Source organism: Cotesia glomerata, linkage group LG6, assembly GCF_020080835.1.
Source record: "Cotesia glomerata isolate CgM1 linkage group LG6, MPM_Cglom_v2.3, whole genome shotgun sequence".
Lineage (NCBI taxonomy): Eukaryota > Metazoa > Arthropoda > Insecta > Hymenoptera > Braconidae > Cotesia > Cotesia glomerata.
The window spans coordinates 14,311,526-14,329,389 of NC_058163.1; the positions used below are offsets into that span (position 1 = coordinate 14,311,526).

The window sequence follows — 17,864 nt, forward strand, 5'->3', positions numbered from 1 at the left end:
TAGAGCATTTAATTTTCTATAAAGATAAGAACAGTAATTTATGATTGAATCAATCGTTTAAACGGTACAAAAATCAGAAGAAGCCAAAAAAATTTTTTCTGTGTTATTCTTACGGAAATTAAAAAAAAATGCGATGAGGACAATCTTAATATTAATATTAAGGGATCATCTTTTTACAGTAATTTTTTTACACCCAAAAGAAACTTTTAAGCCTGTTTGGAAGAAAAAAAATTTTTTTTTTTTTTTGGATTACCCTAATATTTATACATATCTATAAATTATACATTAGTGAATTGTAGTAAAAAATAAAAAAGCTCGTAAAAAATAGTAAATTTTAGAACCATAAAATATATTACAAATTGCGTAACAAAAAGTAATAGGAATTAATTGTTTAACAACCGACACATAATTATTATGAATTCGCTATAGGTATATTAAATTAGTAAAATTGTTAGTCAGATTAAAATTGTTTATTCACCAAGTAACAATAACATAATAGTTTATAATAGCTGGTTTTATATAGTCGAAATTAAATACCGTGAACGGTTTTATACCGTGACGGTTTCATATCGTAGAGAACACTGCGGTAAAATGACCGATCTATATCGTCACAGTTACGGGCGAATAGACACTTCCTTCATAAACGCACATGTTCGGTTAAGACCACATAACTACACGGATTCCGCCTAAACTATACTACTATAGAAAATTCCCGAGTCAAAATTCAAGTTCCGTTTTGATGATACTTTTTCTAACTTAATTTTTAGATAGTTTTACTATCAAACTAGACGTTACAGCATTGAGTGCTCTATGAGCGTACGTCTGGTTTAACGGTAACTTGTGGAGTTTTTTTCCCATTTTGACGTGTTTACCGTTAAACCAGACGTTGAATAATCATAATATTAGCTATAATAACAATAGCATTAGTCATAAAATATATAATAATAATATTAATAATAATAAATCTGAATTTTTTTTTATTGGCTGTCCAGTCTATTGCACGAATTTTTTTTAACTAATTATTTATCTAATAATTTATAATATCGTAAGCTTGTATTCCCTACAGGCATAAACGATTTTAAAATTCGCATATAAATTTGTCATTAAAGGTAAATTTGACTGAAAAATTATTCGGACGGCCCAGACCAGGAATCGAACCAGGATCTTTTGGTATCGCGCCAACTGCTCTTCCCTTAAGCTCCGAGACACTGTCCAGAATTACCATTCAATCACCTCTTAATGACGAACTACGAACTTTAATTCTATTTACTTGACTCCTGTCAATACATCTTTGACGCCATCGATATTTTTATACAATATATTTTCTGTAGACTGGTTAATACTATTGAATAATTACAGAAAGAGCGGAAAAGCGGGGATCAGGTTTAGGGTTGGATATCTCAATTAAAACGCGTAATTTATTATCAAAAATAACACTAGTAATTTATTTACATTAATTACACTCAATATTTAATATTTTTAATAGCGGATTGTTAAGATAAAAGCGGATTTGTAAATTACAGCGTGGTTTGCAAAAGCGAAGCCGGTTGACACGTGGTTGAACACTTTGCCGGCACTGAAAAAGCGGTGAAATAAATGCACTGTTAACACAATTTACCTATAACAAATTAAAGCGAATTATTAGCGGTTAATTTAAGCAGTTTAAATTATAAAATTAGCGAAATGCGGTTTATTAACAAAAAGCGAAAGTAAAGAAATACTAATGGCGACTTGATGCAGCGAAAGCGTAGAAGCGAAAGATAATAACAATAGTCCGTCTTCTTCCTCGTTGAGTTGGGGAAGAAGGCTATTGCGCATGTCTAGTGGGAGCGATCAGCCAATAAAGCGGTCGATTCATGACGTGATCGAGAGGCTGATTTTCTATTGGCGGTTCGATTTTTGCGGGAACTAGCGGTGGACAGGTGCGTCTCTTGAATTTGGGTGTCCCCCAGGAGCGAGTTAATCGCTACTGGGCCTTGTTCACCAAACATTCTCCCCCGGGTTGGCGGCTGCGTCGACAAGATCATCTTCTTCATGCGTTAGCGGCAGGACACAGAGCTTTGTAATTGGACGTACCAGCTCTGTGTTAACTGTCTTAACAGTTACTACGCGGATTTGTCCATCTTCACCTGGATGGACAGCAATTACTTTGGCTAATGGCCACTTGGTTGGCGGGAGATCCTCAGTGGTGATCAGTACTACTGAACCCACCTTGATCTGGTTGCGTCGATGATGCCACTTTGAAATGGCCTGGTAGCGGTGGATGCAGTCCTGGTAGTAGCGTTTCCAGAAATGTTGAACCATTTGCTGGACTTGTTCCCAGTGCGAGAGCCGAGCAGGTTGTAAATCTGTCAGCGATGGCTCTGGGATAGCGGTCAGTGACTGTCCGATTAAGAAGTGACCTGGAGTCAGTACAGCCAGGTCAGCAGGATCTTCATTCAGCGGTGTGAGCGGTCTGGAATTCAATATGGCTTCAATTTGAGCCAGTAGCGTTGAATATTGCTCAAGCGTCAACAGCGAGTCTCCGATTGTTCTTCGAAGGTGAAATTTGATAGATTTCACAGCGGCTTCCCATTTTCCTCCAAAATGTGGAGCTCCAGGCGGATTGAATTTCCAGTTCGTGCCATCTTGAGCGATCAAGGTTGATAATTCTCGTAATGTGCGGGATCCTGCAGCGAATAGTCGTTTCAGCTCTTTATCTGCTCCTACAAAATTGGTTCCACAGTCTGAATATAGCGTGTGGCAGATACCTCGGCGACTAGTGAAGCGGCGATAAGCGGCGATGAAAGCGGCAGCGGTGTAGTCAGTTACTAGCTCTAAGTGTACAGCTGAACTGAACATGCATACAAAGACTGCAATCCAGCCTTTGTATGTTTTTGCTCCACGTCCTTGAAACGTTTTCAGCGTGATAGGTCCAGCGTAGTCGAGTCCTGTATGCAAGAAGGCTCGAGTTGGCTGTACTCGTGCGGCGGGTAGTTGACCCATCAACTGTTGAGCGCGTTCTCCACGGTGTCTCGTGCAGATAACGCAGCGTAAAATAAATGATCTGACTGGAACACGGCCTCCAATGATCCAGACACTCTTGCGTAAGTCAGCGAGCGTAAGCTGAGTACCTCCGTGAAGCGTTTTGCGGTGCGAGTCATCAATCAAAATTGATGTAAGCGGTGATTGTCGCGGTAGAATCGCTGGATGCCTCTCTTCTGGGTCCAGCAATGCGTTTTTCAAGCGGCCACCGACTCTCAGGACCCCCTGATGGTCGATGAACGGAGTCAGCTTAGTGATGCTGTTATTTTTAGGCAGACCATCACCATCTTGTAGCGTGTGAATCTCTCTAGCGAAGTATTGTCCTTGAGTGAACTTAATCAAGGTCAATTTAGCGCGCTCCAGGTCTGATGGAGTAAGCGGGTAGGCCAGCGAAGATTGTGGAACTCTTTTAAAGCGGTCGATGGCACGATGCCAGATGCTAAGCTTCCGTAGCAGTGGAAACAGCTGCGTGTAATGCGACAGTAATTGTTGGAGCAGGCAATTTTCTGCTTTCCAAGTTACTAGTGTCAGACCTTGGCGTTCTTCTCGATGCGTTGCGTTGTCGGTTGGAGGCTCCAGAGTGGGCCAAGAGGATTCTGGTTCATGAAGCCAAGTTGGTCCATGCCACCAGAGAGCGTGTTGTTTCAGTTTTAGCGTAGGTATACCTCTTGAAGCGCAGTCAGCGGGGTTTTGTTTTCCTGGAATAAATTTCCAGGAGACATCTCGAAGCGTTTCTTGGATTTTTCCCACTCTATTGCGGACGAATGTCTTCCAGCGGATTGCTGGACTTTTAATCCATGCGAGAGTCACGGCGGAGTCAGTCCAGAGATTGATCCTGACATTTTCAAGCGACTGAACTTCTTTAACATGAAGTATCAGTTGTGTTAGCAACCATGCGGCAGATAATTCCAAGCGTGGGATTGTCATGGTCTTCAGCGGTGCTACTTGCGTTTTTGAACACAAAAGTGAGACCTTTGTGTTCCCATCAGCGTCAGTGACTCTCAAATAAACAGCGGCAGCCATAGCGTTTTGCGAAGCGTCTGAGAACCCGTGCAATTCCATAGTTGCTCCAGGTGCTATATTATTCCAGCGTGGAATGCGGATGGATTCGATGTTTCGAAGATCCTCGCGGTATCCAGTCCATTTGTGAATGAGTGATGGTGACAATTGTTCATCCCATGACACTCTATCTAGCCACAGATCTTGCATAAAGATCTTGGCTTTGACGACTATTGGTGCGAGAAGTCCTAGCGGATCATACAGTTTAGCGATTTCAGACAAAATAGCTCTCTTTGTCTTAGGCGTATCTGGCGGTAGCGTGTACTTGAACTGGAGAGCGTCAGTGCGTGAATTCCAGTACATGCCCAGGACTTTTACTGGTGCATCACTGATTTCTTTAAGCGGTGTATCCAGCTGCTTTTCTGGAGCGACTTCAGCGAGTAACCGTGGGCTATTGCTAGCCCATTTGGCAAGCGGGAAGCAGCCTGCTGCACACAGAGCTTTTGTTTGTACTGCAGCCTTGATAGCGTCTTCTTCGTTGTCTGCTCCACCGTAGATGTCATCTACGTAGCGTGTTTTCAACATTGGAGCAACAGCTAGCGGAAAGCGGTGTCCTTCATCCTTTACTAGTTGGATAAGCACACGTACAGCGTCAAAAGGTGCACTAGCGGTTCCGTATGTGACTGTCTTGAGACAGTAAGCGTCTATTAAGTCATTCTCATCTATCCAGAGAATGCACTGAAGCGGCCAATCAAGCGAGTCGACCTCAATCTGTCTGAACATCTTGGTGATGTCAGTAGCGAATAGAATCCTGCTGCAACGGATTCTCAACATCACATCAAAAATGTCAATTTGCGTTTTGGGTCCTGCGTGGAGAATGTCGTTCAATGAAATTCCTGTAGATGTTGCACAGGAACCATTGAACACTGTGCGGAGCTTCGTAGTGGCACTATCAAGCTTCAATACCCCATGGTGAGGCAAGAAGTAAGCGTTTGCGGGCAATTCGTTGACTGGTACTCGTACCATGTGTCCTAGTTGAATGTATTCTGCCATGAATGCACGATACATGTCAGAATATTCTCTTTCTCGCGACAAGCGAGTTATTAATCTGCGGAGTGACCCCATAGCTGCGTTGATAGAGTCGCCAAGTTGACTCTCAAGGGCCTTAAGCGGTAATCTCACTACGTAGCGTCCATCAGGCTGTCGATAATGCGTTTGACGAAAGTGAATTTCACATTCGTCTTCTTCAGCGGTGTTGAGCGGTGAATTTCCTGATGGAACTTCTTCCTGTTCCCAAAACTTAGCGATAGCGTCTTGTAATTCAGTATCTACTGACGCATGTAGTGCTGCGTGTGATGTTGAAGCGTGTTTAGCGGTGACAGCTCCATAGACAATCCAACCAAGCGTGGTGGATTGTGCAATAGGAGCATTGCGAGGTCCTCGTTGAATCTCTGCGTTCATGATCTGTGCGGCTGGTGATGCACCTAGAATAATATCTACAGGGCGTGGCTGTAGATACTGCGGGTCAGCGAGCTTGAGATTCTCAAGATGCGGCCATTTCGGATCAGCGATCACGAACGATGGAAGATCTACCGTCAGTGTTGGTAGAATATGCATGCTGACATGCATTGATGCGGTCGTACACAGCGAACGAAGCTCAATTGTGCTCACACCTAGTGAGCTTCCTGCGGAGACATTGCCAATGCCCTTGAGCATGACCATGTCACGCTGTAGCGGTTGTCCAAGCTTCTTGAAGAGCGACTGTCTCATAAATGAGAGCTCTGAACCTTGATCAATCAACACTCTGGCGGTGATTGGATTACCATGATGTGGGCGGACCTGGACTAAAGCGGTAGCTAGCAATACTTGAGCGGAAAGCGGATCTGAAATAACCAACAGTTAATGTTGAATTATAAGCGGTCTAATGGAACGGTTAGTTACCTTGTGCGTTGTCTGCAAGTGTCTGTGGTGCAGATTTAGGCGGTGTATCTCGATGGATGGAAGTATGATGACGTTGACTGCACTTCCTGCATCCTTGAGCGGTCTTACAATCAGCGACGCGATGCGGGCCCAAGCAATTGTAGCACAGGCGGTATTTTTCGACTATGTCGATTCGTTCCTCCAAAGTAGCGGCCTTAAAGATTGGACAGAACAACATGTAATGTTCCTCAGGGCACAGCGGGCAATTTCTTCTGGGCTTTGCTTTGTATTGAGTAGCGGTGTAAGAGGATGTTGTCTTCTGAGGTTTATTACTGCGTGAGCCTCCGGATTTATGACCTTCAGATTGCTTCTTGGGTTCCGAAGCGGGTTCCAAGTTCTCCCAAGCCCTGACTTTGGACTTGAGAAACTCGTGGAGCTGAACGTAAGTCGGCATGTTATCAGTAAGACCCAGGCTGGTCTCCCAATCTTCTCTAACGGCGGGCGGCAAGCGGCGTAGCGTCAGGTGTATGATTATGAGGTCCCAGTGATCTACTGGAACTCCTTGTGCCTTGATGGAATCCAGAGCCTTTTGGTTGGATAGTAACAAGGAATCCAATTTAGCGGCTGATCTAGCGGGAACAGACTCACCAACCAGCAGGTCTTCAAGATGTGATGATACAACGCGGCGAGGATTGGAATAGCGGCTTTTCAAAAGGTTCCATGCGGGCTCAAATGACTCATCAGTGGATGACATGTTTCCAATAAGCTGGTGTGCTTCATCTTTGGTGAATGTCTTCAAATAATGCATCTTCTGGCTGTTTTTCAGAAGTGCATTGTCAATAACAATATCAGAGAAGAGCTGACTAAATGATCCCCAGCGCTTAAAGTCTCCAGAGAAGCTCTGGAGCTTAATTTTTGGGAGTCCAGTACCCGATGAGCCTCCCAAGAAGGCGGTGCTGTGCATAGCCAGGTTTTGTTGCGTTTGTGCGGCTTCTCTGGCATCAATCTCCTGCTGAATGACGTCTTTGCGGGTGGCTATGCGGGTCTCCAAGATTGCATAGGTGGCGTGAGCGTTAGTATAATGATTCCCGACGTGGTACTCGTGTTCAAGTACTTCCGGGTACGTCTCAAAGATCAGCGAGTTCAAGTTAGTGATGTCCAGCCAAATCTTGGAGCTTTGTGTTGCCACTGACTCAATAGCGGTGATCGTAAGCGAGTTAAGCTCCTCATTAGTTAAGCGATCCACCATGGCATACAAAGCATCCAGGTACTGCTTTTGCATAGCAATAGCAGTTTCAAACTGCATTGCGGTGTTTAATGTAGGACCGAGATCGAGTTTTCAGTCAATTAAAGCGGAAAGTTCAGCGTACCGGTGTACGAATGACTACCAGGAGCAGCACCCGATGTGCTCTGCGATGCTCCTGACACTCGACCTTTCCTAGCGGTATTACACTTCACTTAACACAAAACAATTTTTAAGCGGAATAATAAATTAATTTAATTGAGATAGAGCCAGCCTGATCCGGCTCGAGGGACCAATGAATAATTACAGAAAGAGCGGAAAAGCGGGGATCAGGTTTAGGGTTGGATATCTCAATTAAAACGCGTAATTTATTATCAAAAATAACACTAGTAATTTATTTACATTAATTACACTCAATATTTAATATTTTTAATAGCGGATTGTTAAGATAAAAGCGGATTTGTAAATTACAGCGTGGTTTGCAAAAGCGAAGCCGGTTGACACGTGGTTGAACACTTTGCCGGCACTGAAAAAGCGGTGAAATAAATGCACTGTTAACACAATTTACCTATAACAAATTAAAGCGTATTATTAGCGGTTAATTTGAGCAGTTTAAATTATAAAATTAGCGAAATGCGGTTTATTAACAAAAAGCGAAAGTAAAGAAATACTAATGGCGACTTGATGCAGCGAAAGCGTAGAAGCGAAAGATAATAACAATAGTCCGTCTTCTTCCTCGTTGAGTTGGGGAAGAAGGCTATTGCGCATGTCTAGTGGGAGCGATCAGCCAATAAAGCGGTCGATTCATGACGTGATCGAGAGGCTGATTTTCTATTGGCGGTTCGATTTTTGCGGGAACTAGCGGTGGACAGGTGCGTCTCTTGAATTTGGGTGTCCCCCAGGAGCGAGTTAATCGCTACTGGGCCTTGTTCACCGAACAACTATAAATCTGAATTTTTTTTTATTGGCTATCCAGTCTATTGCACGAATTTTTTTAACTAATTATTTATCTAATAATTTATAATATCGTTCGCCTGTATTCCCTACAGGTATAAACGATTTTAAAATTCGTATATAAATTTGTCATTAAAGGTAAATTTGACTGAAAATTAGATAAAATTAGATAAATAATTAGTTAAAAAAAATTCGTGCAATAGACTGGACAGCCAATAAAAAAAAAAATTCAGATTTATAGTATTAACCAGTCTACAGAAAATATATTGTATAAAAATATCGATGGCGTTAAAGATGTATTGACAGGAGTCAAGTAAATAGAATTAAAGTTCGTAGTTCGTCATTAAGAGGTGACTGAATGGTAATTCTGGACAGTGTCTCGGATAGCTTAAGGGAAGAGCAGTTGGCGCGATACCAGAAGATCTAGGTTCGATTCCTGGTCTGGGCCGTCCGAATTATTTTTTCAGTCAAATTTACCTTCAATGTAAAATTTACCTTTAATAACAAATTTATATACGAATTTTAAAATTGTTTATGCCCGTAGGGAATACAGGCGAACGATATTATAAATTATTAGATAAATAATTAGTTAAAAAAAAATTCGTGCAATAGACTGGACAGCCAATAAAAAAAAAAGAAAAAAAAAAATCAGATTTATAGTATTAACCAGTCTATAGAAAATATATTGTATATTAATAATAATGATAATACTGATAATAATTTTCCATAATGCTTAGGGGCGCGAGTTCGAATCTCACATAAGTTCACTTTTTTTTTTATTAATAATAATAATAATAATAATAATAATAATAATAAAAGTATATTAATTTTTTTGGGGTATCATTTTCTGTCCCTTAATTTTTTTGGCTTTCCTTTTATTTCTCGTAACTTGATTTATACACTCTGCAAATTGAGAATCTAGGATGCATTCTTTATGAGTTACCAAAGTTGCCCAATCTAAAATAAATTAGCTTCACTATAATTTACCTTATAAAACAGTTATTTAGGTTTTATGATTATATGAGCATAGATTTCAGGGAAAAATTATTTTTGATCTACGTAGATCTACGCCATTTCTATAGAAATTCGCTAATTTTTTGATTAAATCATATCTACTAAGATATACGTAGATCTAAAAATTGGCGCGTTGATATCTAGGGAGATTAAAAAAATTTTATTTCGAGTTGTGAAAATTTAATTTGAAATGAACGTTAAGGAAAATCTCACTTGTTCTGATTGCAATACAGTTTTTTAAGATAAAAAAAAATGTTTTGTTTAATCAGGTAAACTTATAATTAGTTTTCAAAGGTTCTTACTCTAGAAGCTAAAATTTATCTTATTAGTTCTATAGAAGTTATCAATATGAAGAATCCATATCTCTATAATTAGCCTAAATTAGCAAAACTTTTTCATGTTAAAAATTATGGCTATAAAAGAAAAACTAACATAAATTTAGTTATTGACTTACCATAAAGTGCTCGATATCATTCTGGATTGATACCTGGAGACCCACCACGAACTCCTTCAGCCGAATAGTTTTTTATGTTATCACCATAAACCTCTAACAATGTTTCTTTTACCAAAATACGCCAATCATATTTTCCTCTAGCAATTTCACTTTTTCGCTCTATATAGAGGTAAGTACTTCTTGGTAAGTAAATCTCGTAATGTGGACTTATTTTTATTTTTAATGGTGCCGGTTCAGTGTAAACATTTGATAGCTGAAATCATGGAAAAAAAATTTGAAATGTCAACCATTTTATTAATTTTGTTTATAAGTTTATAAAACAAGTAGATGTATATAAATCATACCTGGTGCGTTTGTCGTTCAGATAACATTTCTTTTTGTTGCATGTTATAAGATTCTTCAGAAATTTTTACAATTTTTTGAAAGAAAAGTAAATTTTCTTCCGTTACTAAATAATATAAAAATTTAATCAGTTCATTTGATAGAGCTTAAATTATGTTATTTTTTAATTTATAAATAAATTTTACAAATGGATTAAAAAGTATTTATAAAAATAGTAACCCTTATTCATTTATTGGTAAGAATATATTCTCTAATGTCATTTTTTTTCTTTGTTCAGGATTACGTTAAATAAATTTGGTTTTAAGATATAAAAAGTAAAAAATATTTGTTATTGCTTCATAACTTACTTGTATCTGGGTGTTTAGATTGTTTTGAACAATTAAGCTTTTGATTTTCATTCCCTCTTTTATTAGCACACTGAGAAAAAAGTATTTTGATAATCACAATACTTGGTATTTTGATAATCACAATGCTTGGTATTTTGATAATCAATACTGGATTCCCCAGTCACAACTGCCATCTTTTTGTTCGCTCGTTTTTTCGATTTGTTTTTTAACATTAATGGGAAAGTAAATTTTTGAGCCTGATGCAATTTCAATCTAATAAAAAAGATAATAATTTTTTACTTCTGATTTTTATAATCAAATCTATAGTTATTGTTTATATTGAGAGGATGAAACTAAACGACAATCAGCGTAAAAACAATTATTTAAAGGTGACAATAACTGTAGACACTATATTGTTGGCTTTTCCAAGAAAGCTTACTAAAAAAATCATTTTTGAAATTTATAGTTCTTTAGTTCTCGCCTTATTGAATATTAGATGAATAAAAGAAATTAATTAAATTTTACATGTACCATGTGTTCACCAGTATGAGTATATAAGTCCGGTATCTGTAAGTAAATAAAAATAAGTAAATTTTTCAGCAAAACTATAGAAATGTAAATAATTTGTAATATAAAAATTAAATCATTTTACGTTGAGTACTTGAGAAGACTGTCGATCGTATCTTTGATATGACTCGTAAGCCCGTTTTATAGATTGCTCCAACATCTGAAGAAAATGTAGTTCAGTTTCCCTCACTGAAAACATTGTTCATTAATAAATCCGTCGACATCTTTAAAAAACTATTAAAAAAATAAATATATTATATTATAACTATCTATTACATTTTTCAATGGTCGTTGAAATATTTAATTTAAAATATTAGCGAGTAGCAATTGAAAAAATCACTAATAAATTCGAATAAAATTAAGTTGGAATCTTCAAAATTGATTATTTATGTAACTTAAAGCACTAGTTAATCAAAAAACAAAAATTATTTAAGTTGATTCTAAAAAAATATTTATAAAATTTATTGTAGATATTTCGGAGTTAGATAGCTCAATTTCTTATCAATAAATAGTTATAGATTTTTTTATTAAAAAATTGGTAACACTGTTTCAAAAAATCAAAATTAATTAAAGGAACCTTCATGCTTTAAGTATGTAGCTAATGACCCATCGTTAATTGTCCTTTCTCTGTCCTCCAAATCATTTGATTGACCAATAGGTATATTCATGTCAGCAAATACTTCTGTAGATTCCAAACATAATTCTTCTTCAGTAGATTCTGAACTTATAAAAATGTTTGAAGTAGTAGATGTATTTATAGTAGTAATGTTTTTGGCAGCTTCTAATGAATCCCAAGGTCGAAAAATGGTACTATTTTTATTTTGATTCGGTTCCTGGAGACTAGAAGGAAATTTCGATATTGGAGTATTGCATACTTCTTTCTCCAAACTTCCAACTTCCAAATAAGTAGAAGATAAACTTGATCTGCTTCATTAAAACCTTGGAATTGAAAATCTTGAGTAATCAACTGGATTGTTCATATTTGACCAATTATTCAAGTAATTGCTGTTCCAAATGGGAGCTAGGTCTAATTCACTATTCTCAGTAGAATTTTCAAGATGAATCTGATAAATTAATGAATTGTTTGAATTAAATGGATGAGTAGAAGACTTATCGAAGAAATTTATTGATTTATCAATCGTTACATCTTGCTGACTAGCAGTGTGAGTGATCTCAAGGGTATTTACATTTGATGGAGTATTTTGATGATTGATCAATTCTTGCTCCGATGGTTCAGAGCTTTGATCTTTTTTTTTACTCAACTTTTTTCCTTCATTTATATTTTTAAATTTTGTTATTTTATCTCTATGACATTCAGAAAACGGCTGTTCATCAATTGAAAAGATGGCCTTTTGATGAATAATCTTGCGTTCTATGTCATTATTATGTTTTTTTGTAAACTCTTTACTCAACTGTTTTGACATGTTCATTGTTTTTTTCTGTTGCAATACATTTTCCGAATACATTTTAGTCGATTGATCACAAACATTACCTTTATTATCTAAACGTACATATTCTAGCTCCTCAATTGTTTCTGTAAAATAAACGTATTTATTTATTACTGTCAGTTCTGCTGATAAATAATTTTAGTGCTTACTAGTTATTATATTCACGACTCAAGATAAGGACTTACCTCCATATTCAATAATTTTTGCAAAATACAAATCTTTTTTTCCGTCTTTTCCTTCCCATTTTAACTTCACAGTCTCGTTTTTAATACGTTTTGCTTTTGGAATTTTATTCAACTCCGTTATAGTTTTTTGACCATCAATTACCCACCAGATTAACACGTACTTATTTTTATTTTTTTTTATTTTCTTTTTTAGGTGGCATAATAATTACTTGAATTCTTTTTAGTTTCTAAATAGTTCGTAAACAATATCTTAACCAACGTAGAAATAAATGCGGATACAATGTCCCTTGTAAGTCAAAATGGCTGCTGATGACGTCGTATGCCAGCACAGCGCCTCTTTGATAGTTTTTTCTTAGTCGGTAATAACAAAATTACCTGATCTACTAAATTACGAGAGTTTTAGCGCAAGCGCATCCACCATGTTTTCAAAGCGGCAATTCAAAATTTTCAGGTCTCCTCACACGAATAGCTGGGCACAAAACATATACACATACACTGTACACTGTTCAGAGAGATATAAACTGCCCTAAAAATATGGCGGATGTTGAGACATGCGCACAAAAATTTCCAGCTGTAAACAGGCCTTATGTTTTCATACATCAACATGTACATGTACAATCGAGTAACAGCTGATAAAGTGTATCATATTAAAAAATAACTAAAGTAATAACTAAAATAACTAATTAAAGTCAACTAATGATACAATAAAAACGATGGATAGGAACTCAAGAAAAAGTCACAATGATTATTCGAAAAAACGCAAACTCTATTATTTAAGGAGGATTGTGAATGTGGATGATGACGACAGTGATGACGATAATAATGATAATGGATTTAATAAACAATTGGGTGATCAAATTGTTGATGTAAATAATGAAATCGATGGTGGTCGTGATTATGTTAACAAGTTACATGAACAATTGGATGATCAGGTTGTTATTGTAAATAATCAAATCGATGGTGGTCGTGATTGTGGTAACAGGTTACATGAAGAATTGGATGATCAAGTTGTTACTGTAAATAATGAAATCAATGGCGGTCGTGACTTTGATAACAGGTTATATCAACAATTGAATGATCAAATTGTTAATGTAAATGATGGAGTCGGTGACTATGATTATGTTGACAGATTGAATGAGTAAATAAATGATCATAAGGTAAGATATTAGCTTTAAGTTTTCATTACAAATACAATTGTGATAGCTTATGTATATTAATAATTTCATGAAATAAAAAGTACAGGATAAAATAAATTTCCCAGATAATGAAAAAATTAATGACACTGAAGTTAACAGACATTATAATTTTTTTTAGAATGTTATAGCAATTAAATTATTATAAAAAATAATGAATTAAAACATTCGACATGTGAAAATTAATAAAAGTTACAAGTGAAAATTTTTAAAAGAATTTTTTTACTGTAATTGATTTGTTAAAAAAATTTTTAAAATTGACAGCTGACGGTTTACTTCAGTATTATAAAAATAGTACATATATGTACTCATTATGACATATTTATAGCACTCTTATATCATGAAATTTTAATATACATCATCAAAATAACTTCTTAATTGATAAGTAATTCAATGAAATTTTTTTGCCAGGTTGAAAGTGAAGAAGAAAGTGACCGGGATGAAAGTGATGAACAAGTACTTAATAGAAATGAAGATACCGAGGATAGTGAAAATGAAACAGTAGATGATAGTGATGAGGAAGATGAAGATAATATAAGGAACTTTGATTATGAGCAACTGTTATATGATGGTGCTCCATTAACTGTTAGTCAAAGTATGTCTTTAATATTATATTTACTTGTGCGGCACAATGTTACTCAAACTTGCTTGAGTGATATTATAACCATCATCAACTTACATTGTATTCAAAATAATAATAGCTTCAAAAATAGCTTACATAAATTTCGAAAATTTTTTTCACTTTCTAAGAAAGGGAAAGTAAAAAAAAAAAAACATTACTACTGTGTAACTTGTCAAAAAAATTTAGAAAACGAAAATGATAACTGTGATGACTGCGAATCTAGAAAAAGGCTCATTTCATTGAAATTCCTGTCAAGTATCAACTAAGAGAACTATATCGAAGATCAGGATTCTACGATTGTCTGCAACATCGTTTTCAGGCTCATTTAGAAGATAATAATCCAAATATTAGTGATACGAATAAAGAAAGTCTGTATCAGAAATTAACTACAAATGGTTTCTTAGCAAATAGAGATAATATTTTCTTAACATGGTACACTGATGGCATACCAGTTTATAAATCATCAAAAGTAAGCATGTGGCCAGTGTACTTATCAATCAATGAATTACCTTTCGAAGAGCGGACAAAACGAGAAAATGTGTTATCGATTGGATTGTGGTTTGGAGATCAAAAGACTAATGCTAATAATTATTTTTATAAATTTTACAAGCAGTTTAAAAATTTATCTGATGGTATAAATGTTACTTTACCAGATAATCAAATCATAGAAGTCAAAGCAGTGTTACTAATAGAAACTTGTGATCTTCCAGCTAAATGCCAATTTTTTAATTTCACTTATTATATGGGTGCTTATGGCTGCCCATCATATTTATGGCCTGGAGAAACCTATCGCCTGACAGACGATGGTAGCTCTCATATGTCTATCCATACACACAGAATCCAGAGGTATGAACTTCAGCGAGATGTATTGCATTTGCAGAAATTGCTTTAAATAATGGTTCCCCATATATGGGTGTCAAAGGTCCCTGTGCTTTATCGAAGTTAATGCCTGATTTTATCGTTAGAACTGCTATAGACCAGATGCATTGTGTTTTAGGTGGCGTTGTAAAAAAAATGTTATCACTATGGTTTGATTCTAGCAACAGAAATGAAGCGTATTCATTGATTGATGTCGCAAATATTATAAATAACAGGTTGGTTGTATAAAACCACCTAGCTTTGTCCACCGCATGCCTCGTACTATTGAAGATCTCCTGCATTGGAAAGCTTCAGAACTTAAAAATTGGTTTTTTTATTATTCTTTGCCAGTTTTAGAAGGAGTAATGCAACGAGAGTATTTTGACTACTTTTCACTATTTATTGCTGGGATCTCTTTTTTAAATTTAGATTCAATTACAAATGGAAATGTAAATATGGCATCTAATTTGTTACATAAATTTGTACGTGAATTTGAAGTCATGTATAGATTAAAAAATTGTTCGATCAACGTTCATCTTATTTTGCATCTGCCTGATTGTGTAATTGCCCTTGGGCCATTGTGGGCACGCGAATGTTTTGCATACGAAGATTTAAATGGACAATATTTAAATGTAATCAAAGGAACTCGCCATATTGATTCCCAAACTTTAAGATCACATAATCAGAAATTAAAACTTCAAAGGTTTTTTGATGAATTGCTAGAAGGGAAAATAAAAGATTTCTGTCTAAAACGGAAATATAATAATAAAATTTGTGAACGGCTCAAGGAAGGTTGTTATACTATCGGTTCTTATAAAATTTATAATGATAATTATATTATTCCTGATTTTGTTCAGCAAGCTATAGCAAATTTGTTAATGCCTCAAAAAATTCAAGAATATTTGCGTTTATTAAAAAACTCTCAGCTCTACGTATCTGAACGATATGGTCGAGTGAAGCAAACTTCATCATCATATGCTTTGTACAGGGATCATATTGGGTATCATCTTTGCTCAATTCTTTGCTCTGTGAAATTAAGTTACTGTGAGTGTGTAAATGAAGAAGGTTGTCTGAATCATCAAGTACCTATCCATCGAGCCATTATTCAAACCTTTTCAAGTGAAAGGATTTTTGAAGTAAAAGGTGATCAGAATCTAGAATACGGAATTTCATACATTTACAAATGTTTAAAAATGAACAATTTTTTATCTATGTCTATTGATCAATTAATTTCCGTTTGTTTTGAAATAAAAATTGAGGACGATTTGTACGTTGCTATAACTGTTAATTCTAATAACTCTGAATAAAATAATTTTTTTACAGTTAATCATTTTACTTTTCTGAAAAATTTCCTCAAATATATAAACTGAGTCCGTAAATTTTCATTAAAAAAAATACCAAATTTCTTCTAATATAAATTTATCAAAGTGACTGAGAATATTATCATCATTATTATTATTATAATTATTATCATTATTATCTATATTATTAAAAGAATAAGAAAAATTTTGTGGCCAGTGTATTTATATAATAAAATAGATTTTTATGGTTAAATTTGGATTTTTGGAAAAGTCTTGATCCGGAGTTGTGCCTTTTCAAGGTTTGATATCATTTTCACCAATAGTGAATTCATGATGATAAGTATTTAGGCTGCAATTGAAAGAGTTCGATCTCTAGATACATAATTGAGAAATGACCTTGTATCTTGTGAACTATTGACATTTTTAAAGATATAAGCTCATCCCGATGTTACACTCGTCAAGACCTTTCATTTGAGTACCCACATCAATTTTTCATATATTTATATATATTATATACAGGGTGATCCAAAATTACTTTTACAGCGAAGATATTCGAATAGAGGAAACGATTCTGAGCAGAAAACTTCTTAGTCGTTACTGAAAATTTTGAGTAGTTTTTGAGTTATTCAAAATTTTCGTTGACCAATCAGATACGAGATTTAACATTTAAAAAAAAATACAAAAGAATGAATTATAAATTTGGCTGCGTTGCGATTTCCAACTTCACGTTTTACTTTTGTTTGTTTACTTTTTTTAAATAATTCTAATTTTTAAGAGTTTAAACAAATGTAACCTTTAAAATAAAATTAAATACTCAATTTTAAACTTAATTTCAAAATTTAAGGAAGCTATTGAATTAATAAATGGATAGGTAATCAAAGATAAAAATTAATTTCTTGTAGACAATTAAGAGAATGAATTCCATGTTACTTATAAGGTTAAAGATGATAACGTTAATCAAGAAAATAAGAAGAGTAATACAAGGCTGTCTATCAGGATATTTATAAAGACTCTTATTAGGAAAATTAAAAAGACAACACCTAGGCTGCTTATCAGGATAATTTTAAGGACTTTTAACAGGAAAACTAAGACAACAAAATCCAGACTGCTTATCAGGATATTTTTAAAGAAAATTTAAAGGAAAAAATTCAGGCTGCATATCAAGATAATTATCAGGACTCTTATCAGGAAAATTAAAAGGACAAAATCTAGGCTACTTCTCAGAACAATTTTAAGGTCTTTGACCGGGCCGAGGACGAGGATGACTTCCAGGTTGCTTATCAGGATAATTTTAAGGACTCTTTTAAGTATAAAATCCACGCTTTTTATCAGGACAATTATAAGAACTCTTATCAGGAAAATTAAAAGGATAATATCCAGGCTGCTTATCGATATTATTATAAGCACTCTTATC

The 17,864-nt window shown here is 35.3% G+C and overlaps 3 protein-coding genes and 2 long non-coding RNA genes across 6 annotated transcripts; 1 reads left to right on the forward strand and 4 right to left on the reverse strand.

Annotated features, from left to right (window-relative positions):
* Window positions 1-1,907: 1,907 nt before the first annotated feature.
* LOC123268100 lies at window positions 1,908-7,570 on the reverse strand. The gene is made up of 2 exons (XM_044732981.1): window positions 5,965-7,570; window positions 1,908-5,906 (listed from the first exon to the last, which is right to left on the reverse strand). The coding sequence occupies exons 1-2, from the start codon at window positions 7,247-7,249 to the stop codon at window positions 1,981-1,983; spliced, it is 5,211 nt and encodes a 1,736-aa protein (XP_044588916.1). The 5' UTR covers window positions 7,250-7,570; the 3' UTR covers window positions 1,908-1,980.
* A 1,408-nt stretch (window positions 7,571-8,978) lies between these two features.
* Window positions 8,979-10,387, reverse strand: LOC123268125. Of its 2 annotated transcripts, none has more exons than XR_006510156.1 (4): window positions 10,298-10,387; window positions 9,953-10,056; window positions 9,609-9,861; window positions 8,979-9,097 (listed from the first exon to the last, which is right to left on the reverse strand). It is a non-coding gene; the product is annotated as an uncharacterized LOC123268125 (long non-coding RNA). The 2 variants fall into 2 exon arrangements; XR_006510155.1 differs by having other exon boundaries at window positions 9,953-10,047; window positions 10,298-10,380.
* A 187-nt stretch (window positions 10,388-10,574) lies between these two features.
* LOC123268127 lies at window positions 10,575-11,135 on the reverse strand. Its single transcript, XR_006510157.1, has 3 exons — window positions 10,929-11,135; window positions 10,808-10,843; window positions 10,575-10,714 (listed from the first exon to the last, which is right to left on the reverse strand). It is a non-coding gene; the product is annotated as an uncharacterized LOC123268127 (long non-coding RNA).
* A 251-nt stretch (window positions 11,136-11,386) lies between these two features.
* LOC123268121 lies at window positions 11,387-12,679 on the reverse strand. Its single transcript, XM_044733002.1, has 2 exons — window positions 12,477-12,679; window positions 11,387-12,377 (listed from the first exon to the last, which is right to left on the reverse strand). The coding sequence occupies exon 2, from the start codon at window positions 12,307-12,309 to the stop codon at window positions 11,776-11,778; it is 534 nt and encodes a 177-aa protein (XP_044588937.1). The 5' UTR covers window positions 12,310-12,377; window positions 12,477-12,679; the 3' UTR covers window positions 11,387-11,775.
* Window positions 12,680-13,163: 484 nt separating this feature from the next.
* On the forward strand, window positions 13,164-16,456 carry LOC123267975. Its single transcript, XM_044732859.1, has 2 exons — window positions 13,164-13,633; window positions 14,081-16,456. Exon 2 carries the CDS (start codon window positions 15,422-15,424, stop codon window positions 16,454-16,456), a length of 1,035 nt encoding a protein of 344 aa, XP_044588794.1. The 5' UTR covers window positions 13,164-13,633; window positions 14,081-15,421.
* Window positions 16,457-17,864: the final 1,408 nt, after the last annotated feature.